Source organism: Lepidochelys olivacea (assembly GCF_965140295.1).
Source record: "Lepidochelys olivacea isolate rLepOli2 genome assembly, chromosome: 2".
Classification (NCBI taxonomy): Eukaryota; Metazoa; Chordata; order Testudines; family Cheloniidae; genus Lepidochelys; species Lepidochelys olivacea.
In genome coordinates this window covers 218458423-218475693 of record NC_140412.1, presented here as the reverse complement: position 1 = coordinate 218475693, position 17271 = coordinate 218458423, and the positions used below count along the sequence as shown (strand labels likewise).

Sequence of the window (17271 nt, the reverse complement as noted above, 5' to 3'; positions counted from 1 at the left end):
TTGGCACTGGTTGGGCTAAGAGACTAGGACAAAGAGCTGGGGGATGGGGAGATAAAGAGATCAGTTGAGGTGACCAGGGAGGGAAATTGGGAGAAGGAGCCAGGGAAAAGGGGAATGTGGGCAGGCAGGGGTTGAGGGAAGGCCAAGACAGGGAGAGAGACAGATGATGGAATTGCCAGATGTGGGAGTGAACTGGGACTGACTGGTCAAGGACACAGGGACCTGGAAGTCCAGAGGCGTGAGACTAGGGCTTGCTGGGTAAAGATATTGGGACTGGTGAGGAGAATGGAACTGAGCTGAGGAGCCAGGGATGGGGAAAAAGAGGCCTGGGACAAGGACAGATTAGTGGAGAGAGGGCAGAAGGGTTAACACTTTGGGAGGAAGGAGTGGAAGAGTGTGCTGAGTAGAGCATTCTCCCCTCCAAAGCCTGGAATGAAACTCAAGATTCCTGGGCCTCACCATTCCTCTGTTGTCATCAAAGAGCTGTAAAACCCACCGGTAAAGTGTAGAGCTGGGGGAATAATGGATTTTTCAGTTAACTGGCTATTCTGAAATTGAAAAAAGCATTTTGGGTCAAACCAAAAATTAAGTTGTTTTGAGATTTTCAGGAAAATGAAAAAGTCAAAAAAATTGTGTTTCCAAAATTTTCAATTGAATTGTGGGCATTTTGATAAAAACAAGGGAGGACTAGATTCACAAAATGGCTTGGGCGTGAGGGGGGAGGAGGTGACCTTCCTTATAACTTTTAGCTCAGTGGTTAGGGAATTCACCCAGGATGTGGGAGACTCTGATTTAATTTCCCCATCTGTGTGATCAGGAGAAGGGATTTAAATATGGATTTCCCACCTCTTAGGTGAGTGCCCTAGCCACTGGGCTATAGAGTCACTCTCATTCTCCCCATGTCCCAATGCATGAACACAATGGAACAGCTTTAACAAGAGAGACTGAGAATGACCTACAGCAGAATATCCCAGAGTCCATATTTCCTAAACAATCTGATTTGTTCAGTTCGGTGAAACTATTTGGCAAACTTGACACAAATTCACAAATAGTTTCAGGTCAACCAAAACCGCATAGTTTATTTTCTGAAAATGTTTTGCCCAGCTTCAGCGAAATGTCCAATTCCTCTCTAGTACTGGTCACATAGAGGGTGACAACCTCCTATTGCTATCAGTTATCTCCATTAGTTCAAGTGGAAGAGGTCTCTGTGGTGGATACTAAAGGGTCCAATCTTACTGAAGACCTATGTGGGTGTCAAAATTATGCTGCATTGTGGAATTTCTGTTTATTCAGGATGCTCTGTTTTGTTTTTAACTTAGGAAACAACCTGTTAAACTATGTTAAAAGAACATTTTTAAGGTTGTCAAGTCAAGCTCTCAAAAGTTAGGTTGTGTGTGCAACATTATTCAAATGCTGCTCTGGAGACAAAATTATTAATTTATTCACAGGATTTTCTATGACACTCGTCACTATAGTATCTGAGTGCTTCACATTCATTTTCAAGAACACAACTAGGAGATGTATGGGTATTACCACATTTTATAAATGGGGGATATAGGCACAGTGAAATTAAGGTCAAAAGTATGCACTAATTTTGGGTGTCCAACATGAAATGCATAGGACCTGGTTTTTCAGTACTTAGCATTATATAACACTTCATAGTCAAAGCACAGAGGTGTCTCTAGGACTATCAAACTGGAACCTTTCTTAAGCACTGAACTTTTTTTAAAAACCCTATATTATATATTTTTTCACCAGAATAGGATGGCAGCTGTGTTGATGAGGAACCATTTTTATTCAAGAAACCAGGAAGAATCAGAAAATGGTGCATGCATAGCTTGGAGAGCAGCTTTTACCTCCAAGTGAGTTCTGTCACTCTTAAAGTTTGAAAAATACTTTCAGATTCTTGGATGAAGGGTATTATTTATAAGTGTAAATCATTGTTATTAAAAGTAATTAACAAAACTTAAGGGGACCAAAATCAAATTAATGAAACAACCATGTAAAAGATTTGAAGATACATGGCCCAACCATGAAAGCTGATAAGTAGGCCACATATTCCTATTAAGCTGTTCCATCTTCCTGCATTAATGTACAATGAATTTGGAATTTGATGTGGATACCAAGAGGAACAACAGATATTATAGACCTTGAGATATTTTTATCCAAGCGATGCTGTTGCTGTTCCTGTGCTACCAAGGTAGATATAGCTTCTTAAATTAAAAGCAATGAATGCTCAGCAATGTCAGCTCAAAATTGAAGTCTACAACACAATGATCAAATCCTCTGAGCATAAATCTAATGGTACCACACAGACACTTCACAGCTTACTTTATTTTGACTGAAAGATGAGAGTACAAAGGCCAAGCATGAGATCCCAAATTGTTGCTGTCAAGGTTACGGAATGAACTGCATCTTAGACTCCTTTTAAGTCCCTCTTGTGTGCACCCCTGCAAGAGACAGGCCTGGCTTACTGAACTTCACTCTGGGAGGAACCATGCAGTCCAACCACTCTCAGACTGGATCTCTGGGTCGCAGTCCTCCTTGTTTCTCTACTGTGTGAACATGTCAAGTCCAACTGCATTTGGCAGTTGTAAACCTTTCACTCCGGGGGACCTGTGATCAGCAAGCTGATTAAAGTAACTCAGAAGGAGCAACTTCAAAACCATTCATCCCTCCAGAGGTACAAAATACACAGAGCAAGGAGTAAAGAACAATAAAATCTTTCACTGCAAGCTTTTATTAGTTCCCCTCAGCTGAGCTAACCCCGCCATCTGGCTGGGAGAAACAGAGAGCATGCTGCAAGCAGGACAGTCTAGTTTGTCTCTGATCCTTGGCCAGCTTTGCAGCTTCCACAGACACTCTCTGCGCAGCCTCTGGCCACTCACTCAACCCTCACCCTTTTCTAGACTGGGGTACGGTGGGTGGGGCGGTCCTCTGATGTCTTATTGTTCCCTTCTCTTCTCAGCATTGGCAAAACAGCTGTGTTATCAGGACTGAGGCCAGAAGTCACTTCTTCACTGCTATAAACCTGGCGTTTGTGTGTTTGTTGGGATGCTTCTTTTTTGGGCATTGTTTTACCTTTCCTACTTGATTTTCCTCTAACAACCCATTTTGATCTAACTCCATAGAAAGAAATCCATCATAAGCAAAATCATCATATTTATTAAAAATACAGATATTTCCTACTTTGTCACAGTTGCCAAAAGACTTACTAAGGCGTTTTTCATTTTAAAGAGCATTGTCAACTTGAAATATCACATTTCTGGATAATTCTTTTTAGCCAACTATATTTACAAGTAATCCCCTACAATTATCATAACAAAAAGAAGACAGAGAAAAATATTTGAACCTCAATATATTACTCTGTGCATGTGACAGCAAACTAGGAATAGTCAGTTTCATTATTTCATTGAGAGTCATTTTCACTTCCTGACTCCTGCACTAGCATGATCACTATGGTACACTGGTCAGGGGGGCTCACATGCATGCTCCTTCCCAGAGGCAGCAAGAGAGCTACTGTTGATTTTAAATGTGGGGACAAGAGGAGCAGAGAAGTAACAGGTTCTGTGATCTGGGTGCTGTTAGATGGGCTCCCCCACTTAAGTCCCTAGATGGCCTTTGCATGCTGTTAGGAGATAATGTCAGCATGGGGTAGCAAAGGGCCCCTTCTGCTAGCACAGGAACTGGGGTAATGGAAACAGGAAGGGTGTGATCAGATATTCTCTCTCTGGAACACTTTCCAGTTCCCAGGGACCAGTGGGCAGCAGGCTCAAGGTGAGGAAGAAGGAAAGAGATGTCTTCACTCCCTTGTGAGGACTTCCTTCTCCCGACCTGCACCCTCCCAGGCCTTCTCCAGAGCTGCACACACTCGTGGAGGAGTACATGCTGACATGCTGCACTACTAGAAAATGAAAGGTTTCAGAGTAACAGCCGTGTTAGTCTGTATTCGCAAAAAGAAAAGGAGTACTTGTGGCACCTTAGAGACTAACCAATTTATTTGAGCATGAGCTTTCGTGAGCTACAGCTCACTTCATCGGATGCATACGTGGAAACTGCAGAAGACATTATATACACACAGAGACCATGAAACAATACCTCCTCCTGCCCCACTGTCCTGTGTGTATATAATGTCTTCTGCAGTTTCCACGGTATGCATCTGATGAAGTGAGCTGTAGCTCACGAAAGCTCATGCTCAAATAAATTGGTTAGTCTCTAAGGAGCCACAAGTACTCCTTTTCTTTAGAAAATGAAAATGTCTGAAACGAGTCAATTTCTAAAAATTCGAATTGAGGGTGTCCTAATAAGAATATTTTGGACCCTGGTCTTACACCGCACTGTGAAGCACAGAGGGGAAGAAGAGAAAGTATGAGCAACAGAGGCAGGGCGATTAGCCACACGTTCTGTGTTTTCCCAGGCATACGGGCAAAGGGGTGTGAGTGGTGTGTGGAGGGGAGTCAATGGTGGGCTGATTTACAGTCCAGTCCTGCCCCCACTTCACCCAAATGGAGTGAAGGACAAAGAGTTATTCCTGGTCTGTACCAAGATTAATCTAAGAGCCTCACTTCAAGCACCTGCTAGTGCATAAGGTTTTGAGCTAGCTTCCCCTTTCGCACCTGAGCAGCAGGCCCTGATTTCTGTAAGTGCAGGGTTGGGACTTTTCCCTTCACTGGAGACAGTTGAATACCATCCTGTTCTGTCCCTTTCTTTGCCAGTTATATCAGTCATGTTTCCCAGCATTCATTGCATCTACAGATTACAGAATAACTCCTGCATCCTGTGCAAATTCTCCCTTTTAACAGTTTACAGACAACTTGACAGTATCCATCCTTCAATTCAATGATTGGCATTAGACCCCTCTGGCTTCTCCTGGACTCAAGATCTTTTATTGTTTTATACTTTACACTGAATAAGGTCTCCAAAGGCTCAGAGGTTTTTTTTTTATGTTTTAAGAATACCTACTTCTTAGGTTGGGTTTTTCAAGCTTTCTCCGCTCTAATTAACAGATCAGAAATAAACACACAGATCTGTGAAAGTCGTTTGCAGGGTCACAGACAATGATGAAAATAAATCATCAACTAGTGACTTGCTATGCATAACAGCCACAACAAATTAAAAACGTGACCTAACACATCGGTAGCAAAGTAGAAAATGGAAGAACTGCACTGAGGTTAAGTCTCAATTTTATAATTTTCTAAAGATGGCTTCATGGCCAATTAAACGCTACTTCTCTCCCTCCTTAGTAAACAGACAGAAACATTCAGATAATTGGCCTAATGTGATGAGAAGCTGAGTGCTGCCAGTAAAGTGCCAAGTGCTCTCAACTCCTTTTTAATTCAAAGAGAATTAAAAGCACTCAGAATCCACAAAGCTCAAGCATCTCCATTTGCCACATTTCTGCCTGACATAGGAGTTTATAATTTATCATGGGTGAAGTTTGACAGAGGAAGGCATACAAATAATTATAATCCCTTTCACGCATTTAATTTTGTTGATTGACTATTTTCAGTAATTAAATCTATGATATTTTTGATAGCCCAGTTCTACTGTACAAACCAGAATACATGGCATATGCTCAACCAATGTTGACATTGGAATGAAATGCTATAATGACATTCATTCTGTGGGATTTCTATTACTAGAATGTATATAATCCCACACTTAAATGTAGAACAAAGTACTCTTTAGCCAATCTAAATCAGCATAGCTCCACTGAAGTCATGTAGTCTGGTTTACACCAGCTCAGGATCTGGCCGCAACACTACATATGTGCAGACCCTAAGCCAGCAACCATTTTGGAACAAATCCTGCCCTCGCCACACATTCAAGTGTATAAGAACCCATGGGCAATGTGCAAAGCAAGCAGGATACAGGAAGTCTGTGCCTTATAATGCTCTGTCTGTGACAATGAGATGTGCGAGAAAAGGAGCAGTGTGTGGTGTGGCTAGTGCATGCACAGTTATGCATAACCACCTGATAAACTCCCTGTGAAGGGAAGTGGATAAAGGATTTGGTTCTTTAAGAGATTACTACTATTTTAAGGCTCTGCAGTCAGGGGAAATAATTTCATTCTTTTCAGACCACTTTTGCACCACGTCTTATTTGTTGAGAATTTGGTCCTTTGTAAACATTTCTCAATGCAAATTAAAGTTGCAGTTGTACATAAAATGAAATTGGCAAACTTTTAAGATATACTTGACTATATTCTATGATTCTATGATATCAGATAAAGCCCAACTGATATCTGGTAATTCAGCATAATTTTTCTTGTAAACATTACACAGTAACCTCAGAGTTATGAAACCAGAATTACGAACTGACCGGTCAACCGCACACCTCATTTGGAACCGAAAGCATGCAATCAGGCAGCAGCAGGGATAATTAAAAAAAAAAAAAGCAAATACAGTACAGTACTGTGTTAAATATAAACTACTAAAATATAAAGGGAAAGTTTAAAAAAATTTGAAAAGGTAAGGAAACTGTTTCTGTGCTTGGTTCATTTAAATTAAGATAGTTAAAAGCGGTATTTTTCTTCTGCATAGTAAAATTTCAAGGCTGTATTAATTCAGTGTTCAGTTGTAAACTTTGGAAAGAACATCCATAACATTTTGTTCAGAGTTATCTCCATTCCCGACGTGTTCGTAACTCTGAGGTTTTACTGTATTGTAAGTCACTAATCCTGCAATCTTAGTTACTTTATGAGTCAGAAAGAGTTTTCTCAGGTCACTGAGTGTTACTCAATGTATGTTTGGTTAGGAGATACCTCTGGTGCAACATTACATGTTCCACAGCAGTTTCCTGTACTCTGTCAAACCAATAAATATTCATTTCCTAATTCTGTCTGTACCTATGACCACCAGAGTCTCAAGACTTACATTTCAAGAAAACAACAAACAAATGAGGAAGGAAGAAAAAAAAGATGTCTCTAAATACCGTGACTGTTGCATCGTGCTGTTTCCACAAGCCGACTGTTTTGATCATAGCATGCCATGGCTTGGTAACGATAGCCTTGCCCACATTCCTTGATATCTCCTTGTACTTTCATTCCGAGTAATACTTCCACTTTGCCCTCTGGTAAAATGCAGTCTGACCAGTTCCCCACAGGTTGAGCATTGTACTTGTCACAAGGACAAAACTGAGTCTCGATCAGAGGATACAACTGGGAATTTTTGCATTTGTCTCGCTTCTTACTTTTTCCTGGAGGGAGAAAATAATTGTTCAGAAAGTTCTTTCTGTCACTATACACACAAGCAGGTAATTTTATTTAATGATCTATAACTGTGCAAAAATTCTCCAAGGAGCACAAAACTTAAGGCCAAAATGTTCAGATCCGGAGGTGCCTAAAGTTAGGCACCCAAATTCATACTTTATCACCTAAGAAAGTGGCCTGATTTTCAAAGGTGCTATGCATCTACAGTTCTTGCTGTTTTCATCATCTTTGAAAATAAAGCCAACTATTTAAATTTATAATTTTAAAATACTTAGCTTGAAATATCTGAGTTTGAACATTTTTGCCACTAAAAATAGGCTGCCCCCCCCGCTCACCCCAATACATCAGTGTTGTGCAATTTAATAGTTATTATGTCATACTCATTCCATGGATAATGTGCAAGGTGGTTTTTCTGAGTTTTTTAAAAATTCTTTTGGCATCAAGGGAGAAAAAGCTACTGTCTGCTTCTGTTACACTATTTCAAATGATCAAAATCCTCAAATTTTATCATGTTATTGCACCATTAGTTAAGAATCACTCTTCTTGCCCCCTGATGGAATAAGCTCCTTCTTTTGATTAATTCCAGAACATTGCTGCATTTTTTCAAATCTCTTCTAGCAACTCCTTTAATCTCCCCAACTATTTAGCCACCCATTTTCTCCTATTTGCATTTTTTTAATCTTCTCTGTAAAGTTTGTTTTTGTTTAATTTCTTGTTATTTGCTCTCATATCTCATTTGATTGCTCCATTTTTAGAAACTAAAGAGCCCTGGCAAAATCATTTCGTAACGTAATTATCTGTCAGTTAGATGATAATATAAATGAATGCGCTGCACTATTTTCCTTGTCTTTCAAACATGTTACTTACAGAAAATGAAACACTAAAAGCACTAGGCAGGACATTATAGCACTTTTAGTAATTACACTAAATATTGTTTTAGTGTAGAACAGGGACAATGTACTGTAGTAAGGGGATTTCTCATTCGGCAGCTTCATACTGAAAATGTGAGAGTTAATCCCTCTTTCTTCTCATCTTTTCCCCAAGAATAATTAGGCCCTTTGTTCTCAGCTCTTCAGATTGGATTGGATAAGTTGCAGTATAGAATTGATTCACCAAGGCCAAACCATCCCCTCAGCACCAAGTCTGAGTAGCTAAACTTGGCATAGGGAGATCCACAGGGACCTGTCAGTGCCAAGGCTGGTTGCCAGTTCTGTTTTTCTTGTTTCTGGCTTTAAGGTAAATTTCTAGCCATTTTCTTTGTGGAAGTAACACTAATGTAAATTGTTCACCAGAATTATAAGAAGGTCCCTGCCAGTCTTCCTGAAGATTGAGAGTTATTCACAGTCTCTCCTATAGCCACCCACGCGTGGCTTTTTGGGACCCATGGCTGTAGGCCTTCTGATTTTGGATTGTTCCTATCACAACAGGGGGTGCTGGTGCCTAGGTTGCTATTGAGCACCCGCACTTCTGGCTTAGTGATTTCCAGCTTAGCTAGCTCCACCATGGGGTAGAGAATGTGGTTTCCAGCCACAAAAGGGGAATACTTGATAACATAAGAGAAAGCTTGATATAATGGATTAAACACATGACTGTGTGTATTAAGACTCAAGCATTGACTCCATCCAGGGAGTGTTGTGGATAAATAAATCAGTCATTTAACCTTTTCTCTTTAGTTTCCCCACCTGACAATGAATAGAGTACTCCTTACCTACCTAACTGGGCTGTTATGATGGCTGATCAGTTAATGTTTGTGCAAATTTTTAGCCACAATGAAATTTCAACAAAAAGCAGGAAAAAGTGTTTGTAAAAATGTTCATGAAAAACATTTTGTAACCATCTGCAATAACCAGAAAAACCTCCAATTTTTGCTGGGCTCACAAATTTTGCTGGACTCTGATTTACCTTATATCAGAGGGGTAGCCGTGTTAGCCTGAACCGACAAAAACAGTGAGGAGTTTGGTGGCACCTTAAAGACTATTTATTTGTGCTTAAGCTTTTGTGGGTAAAAAACCCACTTCTTCAGATGCCTGGAAACTCCATGCATCTGAAGAAGTGGGTTTTTTACCCATGAAAGCTTATGCCCAAATAAATCCGTTAGTCTTTAAGGTGACACCAAACTCCTTGTTGTTTTTGTGATTTACCTTATGTTTGTTCTGTGCCTAGCACACTGGGGCATCGACTCCCATGGCAACCTTCGGACACTAATGCAGTGAAAATAGTAAACAATAATGACAGCAGATCTGTGACAATTGAGACATTTGGAGACAGGCTCTAGAATTACCTTTTGGAAAATGGTCAATAATTCAATGATTATGCCCATTTTGACTAGAGGGGTTGATTTAGGGCAGGGGTGGGCAAACTACGGCCCGCTGGCCAGATCCGGCCCCTCGGGGTTTTGGATCCAGCCCATGGGATTGCCACCACCACAGGTTCTGCGCCACTCTGGGAAGCAGCCACACCACATCCCTGCAGCCCCTGGGGGAGGGGGGCAGAGAGCTCTGCATGCAGTTTTTGCCTGTGGGTACCTCCCCCAAAGCTCCCATTGGCCAGGAATGGGGTACCCAGCCAATGGGAGCTTCGGGGGAGGTACCCACAGGTGAGGGAAACACGTGGAGACCTCTACGCCCCCCCCATCCCCACGGGTCGCAGGGACGTGATGCCGGCCGCTTCCTGGAGCGGTGCGGTGCGGCGCAGGGCTGGGGCCGGTCGGGAGCCAACCCTGGCTCCAGTATGTGCCGCTGCCACCCCGGATCCACTCTAGGTAAGCGGTGCCAGGCCGGAGCCTGAACCCCTCCTGCACCCTGCCCCCAACTCACTGCCCTAAGCACCTCTCCTGCACCCCAACTCCCCGCCCTGAGCCCCCTGCTGCACCCTGCACCCCTCCTGCACCTCAACTCCCTGTCCTGAGCCCCCTGCCACACGCCGTACCCCTCCTGCACCCCAACTCCCTGCCCTGAGCCCCCTGCTGCATCACGCACCCCTCCTGTACCTCAGCCCCCTCCTGCACTCCACACCCCCCCGCACTCTAACCCTCTTCCCTGAGCCCCCTCATATACCCCGCACCCCTCCTCTGCCCCAACCCCTTGCCCTGAACCCCTTCCTGCACACTGCACCCCCTCCCACACCCTGCACTCTACCCCTGCACCCCAACCCCCTGCCCCGGCCCTGCAAGCAATTTCCCCACCCAGATGTGGCCCTTGGGTCAAAAAGTTTGCCCACCCCTGATTTAGGGGCTGAACAAAAGTTCATGGAAGGACTGCCATTGACTTCCATGCGCCTGGACCATATTGCTTTAAATATTTCAACTCTGTGGAATCACAGGTAGTGTTGACTCAGCCCTTCAGAATGATAAATGGTCTGCTATGCAGTTTATTGTGTACCAGTCTTATAGAAGAGACCATGACTTCATCTGTAATCCCATGTTAGTTTTCTTATGATCCTAGAGTTTGCTGTAGTGTCCTTTACTGATATTGTCCTCCCTGAGACCCTGCAGTATTGTGTAGTGCATGCCAATTATCTGCTTGGTTGTTGCCCTGGACCCCAGAGCTGCCTGCTTGTCAATGATGTATGCATTTGGGTATCCTTCAGACTGATGGGCACTGTATAAGTTTAAAATAAAATAAATAGCAGCTAATAATAAACAATGTTTCAGTAACCCATTGACTCTTACCAACAAGAGAGCGCTTTCTCGTCCTGACTGCTCCACAGTCCCCATTGCAGGAAGAAAACTTTGACCAGATTGTGAACTGACAGTCATCTTGGCAAGGAATTTGGCAGGCCTGTGTTAATGTTGGTAAAGGGCCTGCATATTTAAGGCACTCACTGATGTCAGCGGGTCCTCCATCTTGTCTGCGACAAGTAATTGCTGGAAACAAATAAGTTTGGAGTTTATAAAGAGCTGTCAGGCTTATATCTAGTCTATAACAGTGGTTCTCAACCAGGGTACATGTACCCCTAGGGGTATGCAGAGGTGTTCCAGGGGGTACATCAACTCATCTAGATATTTGCCTAGTTTTACAGCAGGTATATAAAAAGCACTGGTGAAGTGAGAATAAACTAAAATTTCATACAACTTGTTTATACTGCTCTATCTACTATACACTGAAATGTAAGTACAATATTTATATTCTAATTGATTTACTTCATAATTACATGGTAAAAGTGAGAACTTAAGCAATTTTTCAGTAATAGCGTACTGTGACACTTTTGTGTTTTTATATCTGATTTTGTAAAGCGAGTAATTTTTAAGTGAGATGAAACTTGAGGGTACGCAAGAGAATCTGACTCCTGAAAGGGGTACAGTAGTTTGGAAAGATTGAGAGCCACTGATCTATAACGTAGCAATTAGCCAGGAATGCCCACATTTCATACAGTAGGTCAGACAAAATTCTGCTACTAAATCATAGATAAAACCCAGAACAGCTATGTGTAACACAACGGCCTAATATTTACAGATGTTTATACATTACAGCTAAATGTGTAGATCTGAAATTTCTGGGATACTTTAGTCTATTTAAATTATTTCTTTATTGATGTTTACCGACAATACAATATTAAAAGGTAACCTCCACTGTGATATAATATTACAGCAGTAAATCCTGTTAGGAATTGCCACCCCTCATAGATTTTCACATAATCAAGTTATGTTAGACATTTCCTTTTGAGATGGACCCAAACTTAGATACCACAGTATGAGTGCAATATAAGAACATGAACAGAATTCACGTATTCCAAGACCAGAAGACACCACTGTGATCATCTAGTCTGACCTTCTGCATAACACAGAGTAACAGAACTTCCCCAAAATAATTGTTAGAGCAGAGCTTTTAGAAAAACATCCAATATTGATTTAAAAATGGTCAGGATGGAGAATGCACCATGAGCCTTTGTAAGTTGTTCCAATGGTTAATTACTCCTCCTGTTAAAAATCAACATCCCATCCTTCTTGAATTATGAGCACAGAACAGTACACAGTACTCCAGCAGCATTTGCATCAGTGCCAAATATAGAGGTAAAATAACCTCTCTGACTCCTACTTGAAATTCCACTGTTTATGCATCTCAGGATTGCATTCACAATTTTGGCTACAATGCCAAACTGGGAGCTTATGTTCAGCTGATTATCCACCATGACCCTCAAATCTTTTTCTGAGTCACTGCTTCCCAGGATAGAGTTCTCCATTTTGTAAGTACGGCCTACATTTGTTGTTCCTGAACACATTTACATTCAGCAATGTCAAAATACATGTTTGCTTGTGCCCAGCTTACGAAGCAATCCAGATCACTCGGTATCTATGACCTGTCCTCTTCATTATTTACCACTCCCGCATTTTTTGTGTTGTCTGCAAACTTTATCAGTGATGATTTTATGTTTTCTTCAAGGTCGTTGATAAAAAAAGCGTAGGGCCAAGAATCAATCCCTATGGGCATGGATGGCCAGTAACCCGACTGTTGGGGGAGGCTAACCCCTGGCCACTCCCCTTGTTTCCAAGGCCCTGCTCCTCTCCATCTGCCCCCCTTCACCCCTCCCTCCCTCACAGGAGCCCAGACCACACACACCCCTGCGGCCCCCGGCCCCAGCGCCAGGCGGCCAGGGGTGAGACCCCAGCCCCAGTGCTCCAGGAGATGCGGCCAGCTCTGGTGCGCTGGGCAACAGTGCTCCCAGCCCTGGGGCTCCTGGCAGCCAGGTGGGGTGGCCAGTCCCAGTGCTCCAGGGGCACAGCCCCAGCACCAGCTGCCCTGACTCCCTGCGGGAGGCAGACCAGCCAGCCCCAGCCAGCCTGGGCCAACCAACCAAGGCATAGCGCTCTGGGAACCACAGGAGGGTGCCTGGCCTGGGGGTGGCGTGTGGGCAGGGCCCCGCTAGGCTGTTTGGGAAGGCACAGCCTATCCCTGCCTATGAATCCTGCCACCCATGCCTATGGGCATAGGTGCTGGAACTAAGGGTGCTGCCACACTCTTTGGCTTGAAATAGTTTCCATTATATACAGGGTTTACAGTTTGGTTCAATGGCCCCCTATATAAAAATTGTTCCAGCACCTCTGCCTGTGGGGTCACATTGGGGGACCCCTGTAGGATCCCACCCATTGAAAACTGCGAAGTTTGAATATGGGTTTCAATACAACACATTACTGAGAAGAATAAACACAAAGTAAGGATCCAGCTCTGTGTTCCGATTCTGAGAGCAGCAAAGTTTGGAGTGATTAGAATGAGTCATTGACTTCTCAGACAGGTATTGTAACATCGTTGCCTGACAACTTACGACAACCTTGAACAATGGCTGGGCTAAAACACATTAGCTGTGTGATGAGAGTGAGATGGGTGTACAAACATTTTACAGCAGGGTAACAGTATGTTGGAACTAACATTTTGTACTTATAAAATCTGTATTGTTTTGATTAATTACATGGGGGAAGGGGGGAAATGGAAATTTCAGATGTCCCAAAAAGAAGTTCCTGGGACACCAGGACATGATATTGAAAACCAGGTCTATCCCATGAACACCAGTATATATGGCAACTTTATATATAATCTCCCCACTGCACCTCCTTTTCAGAATTACTGAATGCCACTTCTTTATCACTACCTTTTCCACCTGAATTTAAACAGTTATATCACATGCAAACATCCTCCATACCCCATTTACTATTATTTGTTGATAGAATTATAGCGTTAGTCTAAATACAGTACCATAATAAAATACATTTTACTTCCTTTTATCCCAAGATAATTCCAGTATTATTACAAGTTAATTCTATTGAAAACTTGTAGTTGTGTTGTTTTCAATGGGAACAATGGCACGTTAATGTTTCTTGGTTTATGACAGCACACAGTATGGCACAATAACTCACAACTGCGAAAGTAATTTGGGTTACCAATTGATAGTAGTAACATAGCATATAAACAGAATACAGTCCACTAAAAACGTGAAAAAATAACAGAGCTTTATATTACATTTTAATGAATAATTCAGCAGCAGTGTTTTTATGCTACTGACAACAATGGTTTTACTGGACTGTGAACTGAAAAAAAACCTCAATTATGCTGCACAAAGTATGGCATAATTATGTTCAGCTGCTGATGGGGAACCATAAATAGGTTTAGGTGCAACGTTTCTAAAGCAGTAAAAATATCTACGAAAAACTAGCTCCTTCAAGAAGAAAAGGAAGGAATAAACATTTGGAAAATAAACCATTCGGTCTTGCCTTATATATCTTTAGATTCTTAAAAAACAAAAACAACAACAACAAGAAATCACAGTACTGCTTTGGTACGACGGCTTACAAAAGAAACAATACACTATATTTAAAATGCCCTTAACTATAAAACTAGAAATTTGTATCTCTATAAATTATGTGTATTTTGTTTTTAATTTGAATTTAGTGTGGTGGTGTTTTATTTTTCCTGAGACATTACAATAAAATTGAAGTTTCTGACTGATAATTCAGTATTACCTTAAAATATTATTAGAAGGCCCTAAATGAAAAAAAAAACGGGGTTGAATCTTAAGCTGCACTTAGCTTCTGCATGGTGCTGCTTCAGGGGGAACAGAGGAGAATAATAATGAAAAGCTGCTGTAAGCAACCTTAACAATTCCCCTTGATCCTTGGCTCAACTGGGAGATTGAAACAACCACTCTTGACATAAACAGACTCAGTACTGCTCTTAGCTGTGCTGACTAGTCATCTGCTGACTTTTATGCTATCCAAGGATTACCCTCTGCTTCTTCAGGCATTAGCTTGCTCATTTTTGATGCACTTAGTTGTCTCTCTCACACACACCATTTTCCTCTTTGAATGAAACAGTGTGAAGTTGATGAGGTTTTGTTTCTTGTCAGATTTGGGTTATGAATTTGAGCTATCGGGCTAGTTCCTGAATTTGCTTACTATTCCAATGCTGTTTATTTAGCCATTTTCACCTAACCCTCCCACCAATGCTTATCTCTTCCTTGGTCCTTTGGTGTCTCCCCAGGCATTTGCTCATCACCACCTTTTGTAATATGCCTCACAGGAAGTTAACATTTCTGTCCATGCTTTATTGATCGAGGTGAAAGTTACGAGGGGTTTAGGATTCAGAACCTTTTTCTCCTCCTATGTGTCTCTTTTGAGTTTACAGGGTGCCTTTTCTCCTTGAGGAAAGACTAGGTGAACCTTCACCACAAACAAAAGCAGATTTCTTAATCGGAACAAGGTTTGTTAAAAACAGAAAGAAAATAGAGCAAAAACGAAAAGAAACAGGTTGCTTACCAAATCTACATTTACACTTTGCAAACGTTAAACTAGGCAAGACAGTCTCAGTTACAGAAAAGAAACACAAATGCTTATAGAAAAGGAGTACTTGTGGCACCTTAGAGACTAACAAATCTATTTGAGCATAAGCTTTCATGAGCTACAGCTCACTTCATCGGATGCATTCAGTGGAAAATACAGTGGGGAGATTTATATACATAAAGAACATGAAACAATGAGTGTTACCATACACACTGCAACCAGAGTGATCAGTTAAGGTGAGCTATTGCCAGCAGAAGAGCGGGGGTAGGGAGGGAACCTTTTGTAGTGATAATCAAGGTTGGCCATTTCCAGCAGTTGACAAGAATGTCTGAGGAACAGTGGGGGGTGGGTGGGGGAATAAACATGGGGAAATAGTTTTACTCTGTGTAATGACCCATCCACTCCCAGTCTCTATTCAAGCCTAAGTTAATTGTATCTAGTTTGCAAATTAATTCCAATTCAGCAGTCTCTCGTTGGAGTCTGTTTTTGAAGTTTTTTTGTTGAAGAATTGCAACTTTTAGGTCTGTAATCGAGTGACCAAAGAGATTGAAGTGTTCTGCAACTGGTTTTTGATGGCTTTCAAAAGGCTTAACAATCCACCTCAGAGACTGCATTTCAAAGATGAGTCTGCCCATCTAGTAAAGTGGGTTCTGTCTGGCCCTACACCCTGTTCATTGGGGAAGGCAGTTTCACCAGTATGGGTGGAGTTTTTCTAAAACCAACTCTCTCTTGGCTATTAAACATGACTTTTCTAACAGACGTCTCCAGCCTGTCACACCCTCTTTCAGAATCTTATGTTGTTTGTGCATCTAACTTTTATCTGGCAGACAGAGATGAGAGGCTCCCTCTAGAGCTAATACCTCTTCTTTTTCGAGGATCAGCTGTCAGTTGTGCACTGAAGCAACCAAAGTAGGAGAAAGCTTCATCCTTGAAAACTAAAGATTTCAGTCCCATGACAATACAATATACAATGTAGGTTGTGATACCGAACCTGCTCCTGACATTGACTCTCCCAGCGTCCATAACAACGCACCATTCCATGCCACTAGGTCCAAGTGACTGGCTTTTGATTCAATTGTACTGTGTTACACTACTGATTTAATGGTTAGTTTTTCTGCTGCTGACAATACATGGTGTTGACAACTTTGTAATTTGTTGACATGGTACCTTGGCCAAGTAATAATCCATGTCCAGCTGCACTTTTGCATTTCTTTAAGTATTTAAGAAGTTGTTAGACTGTCATTCACATTTTTTCCACATAGGGTTGAATTTGGGCATCCACAGCTCTAGTTCAATTCAAAGGGAGCTTCAGGTGCTCACCACGTCTTGCCAAGCCCATGGCTCTTTAATTATACTCTATAAATGCCCAGCTGAGATCTCTGTTCAACCTTCATCACAAGCAATGTTTTCAACTCCTATAAAGGCATTCAGTGCCTGGCTAATAATCAATCCTACCCACCCATATCAAACTGATTATACACATTAGCATCGAGAGGAAGGGTTGTGCTTGTTCTGTTACTGGATTGAACACAAGTGATTGTGAAGTGTACACATAAAACATGAGCGTACAGTTATCAGAAAAATCAAATGTAAAGTGGATACAATTCACTTAAGAAACTGTTTCCCTATTTAACAATTATCATCTCCCAGAAGAGAAGTGTGAAATAAACTGCACTCTAAATTTTCTAGACAAGGGACTTTGATGTTTGATATAATTAAAGATCTGTCTGATAGTGTCACTTGAACTAAGCCACAAGGGGCCATAAGCTAACACGTTTTGTTGTTGTTGTAA

General features: G+C 41.8%; 1 protein-coding gene across 2 annotated transcripts in view; it reads right to left on the bottom strand.

Annotated features, from left to right (window-relative positions):
* The window catches only part of THSD7A (thrombospondin type 1 domain containing 7A), a 534141-nt gene that overhangs the window by 68618 nt on the left and 448252 nt on the right, over positions 1-17271 (bottom strand). For both annotated transcript variants that reach the window (XM_084619828.1, XM_084619829.1), the window contains 2 exons: positions 10881-11075; positions 6934-7197 (listed from right to left, as the gene is read on the bottom strand). In XM_084619828.1, the coding sequence (XP_084475954.1) occupies positions 6934-7197; positions 10881-11075 (459 nt within the window). The remainder of the gene's footprint in view (positions 1-6933; positions 7198-10880; positions 11076-17271) is intronic.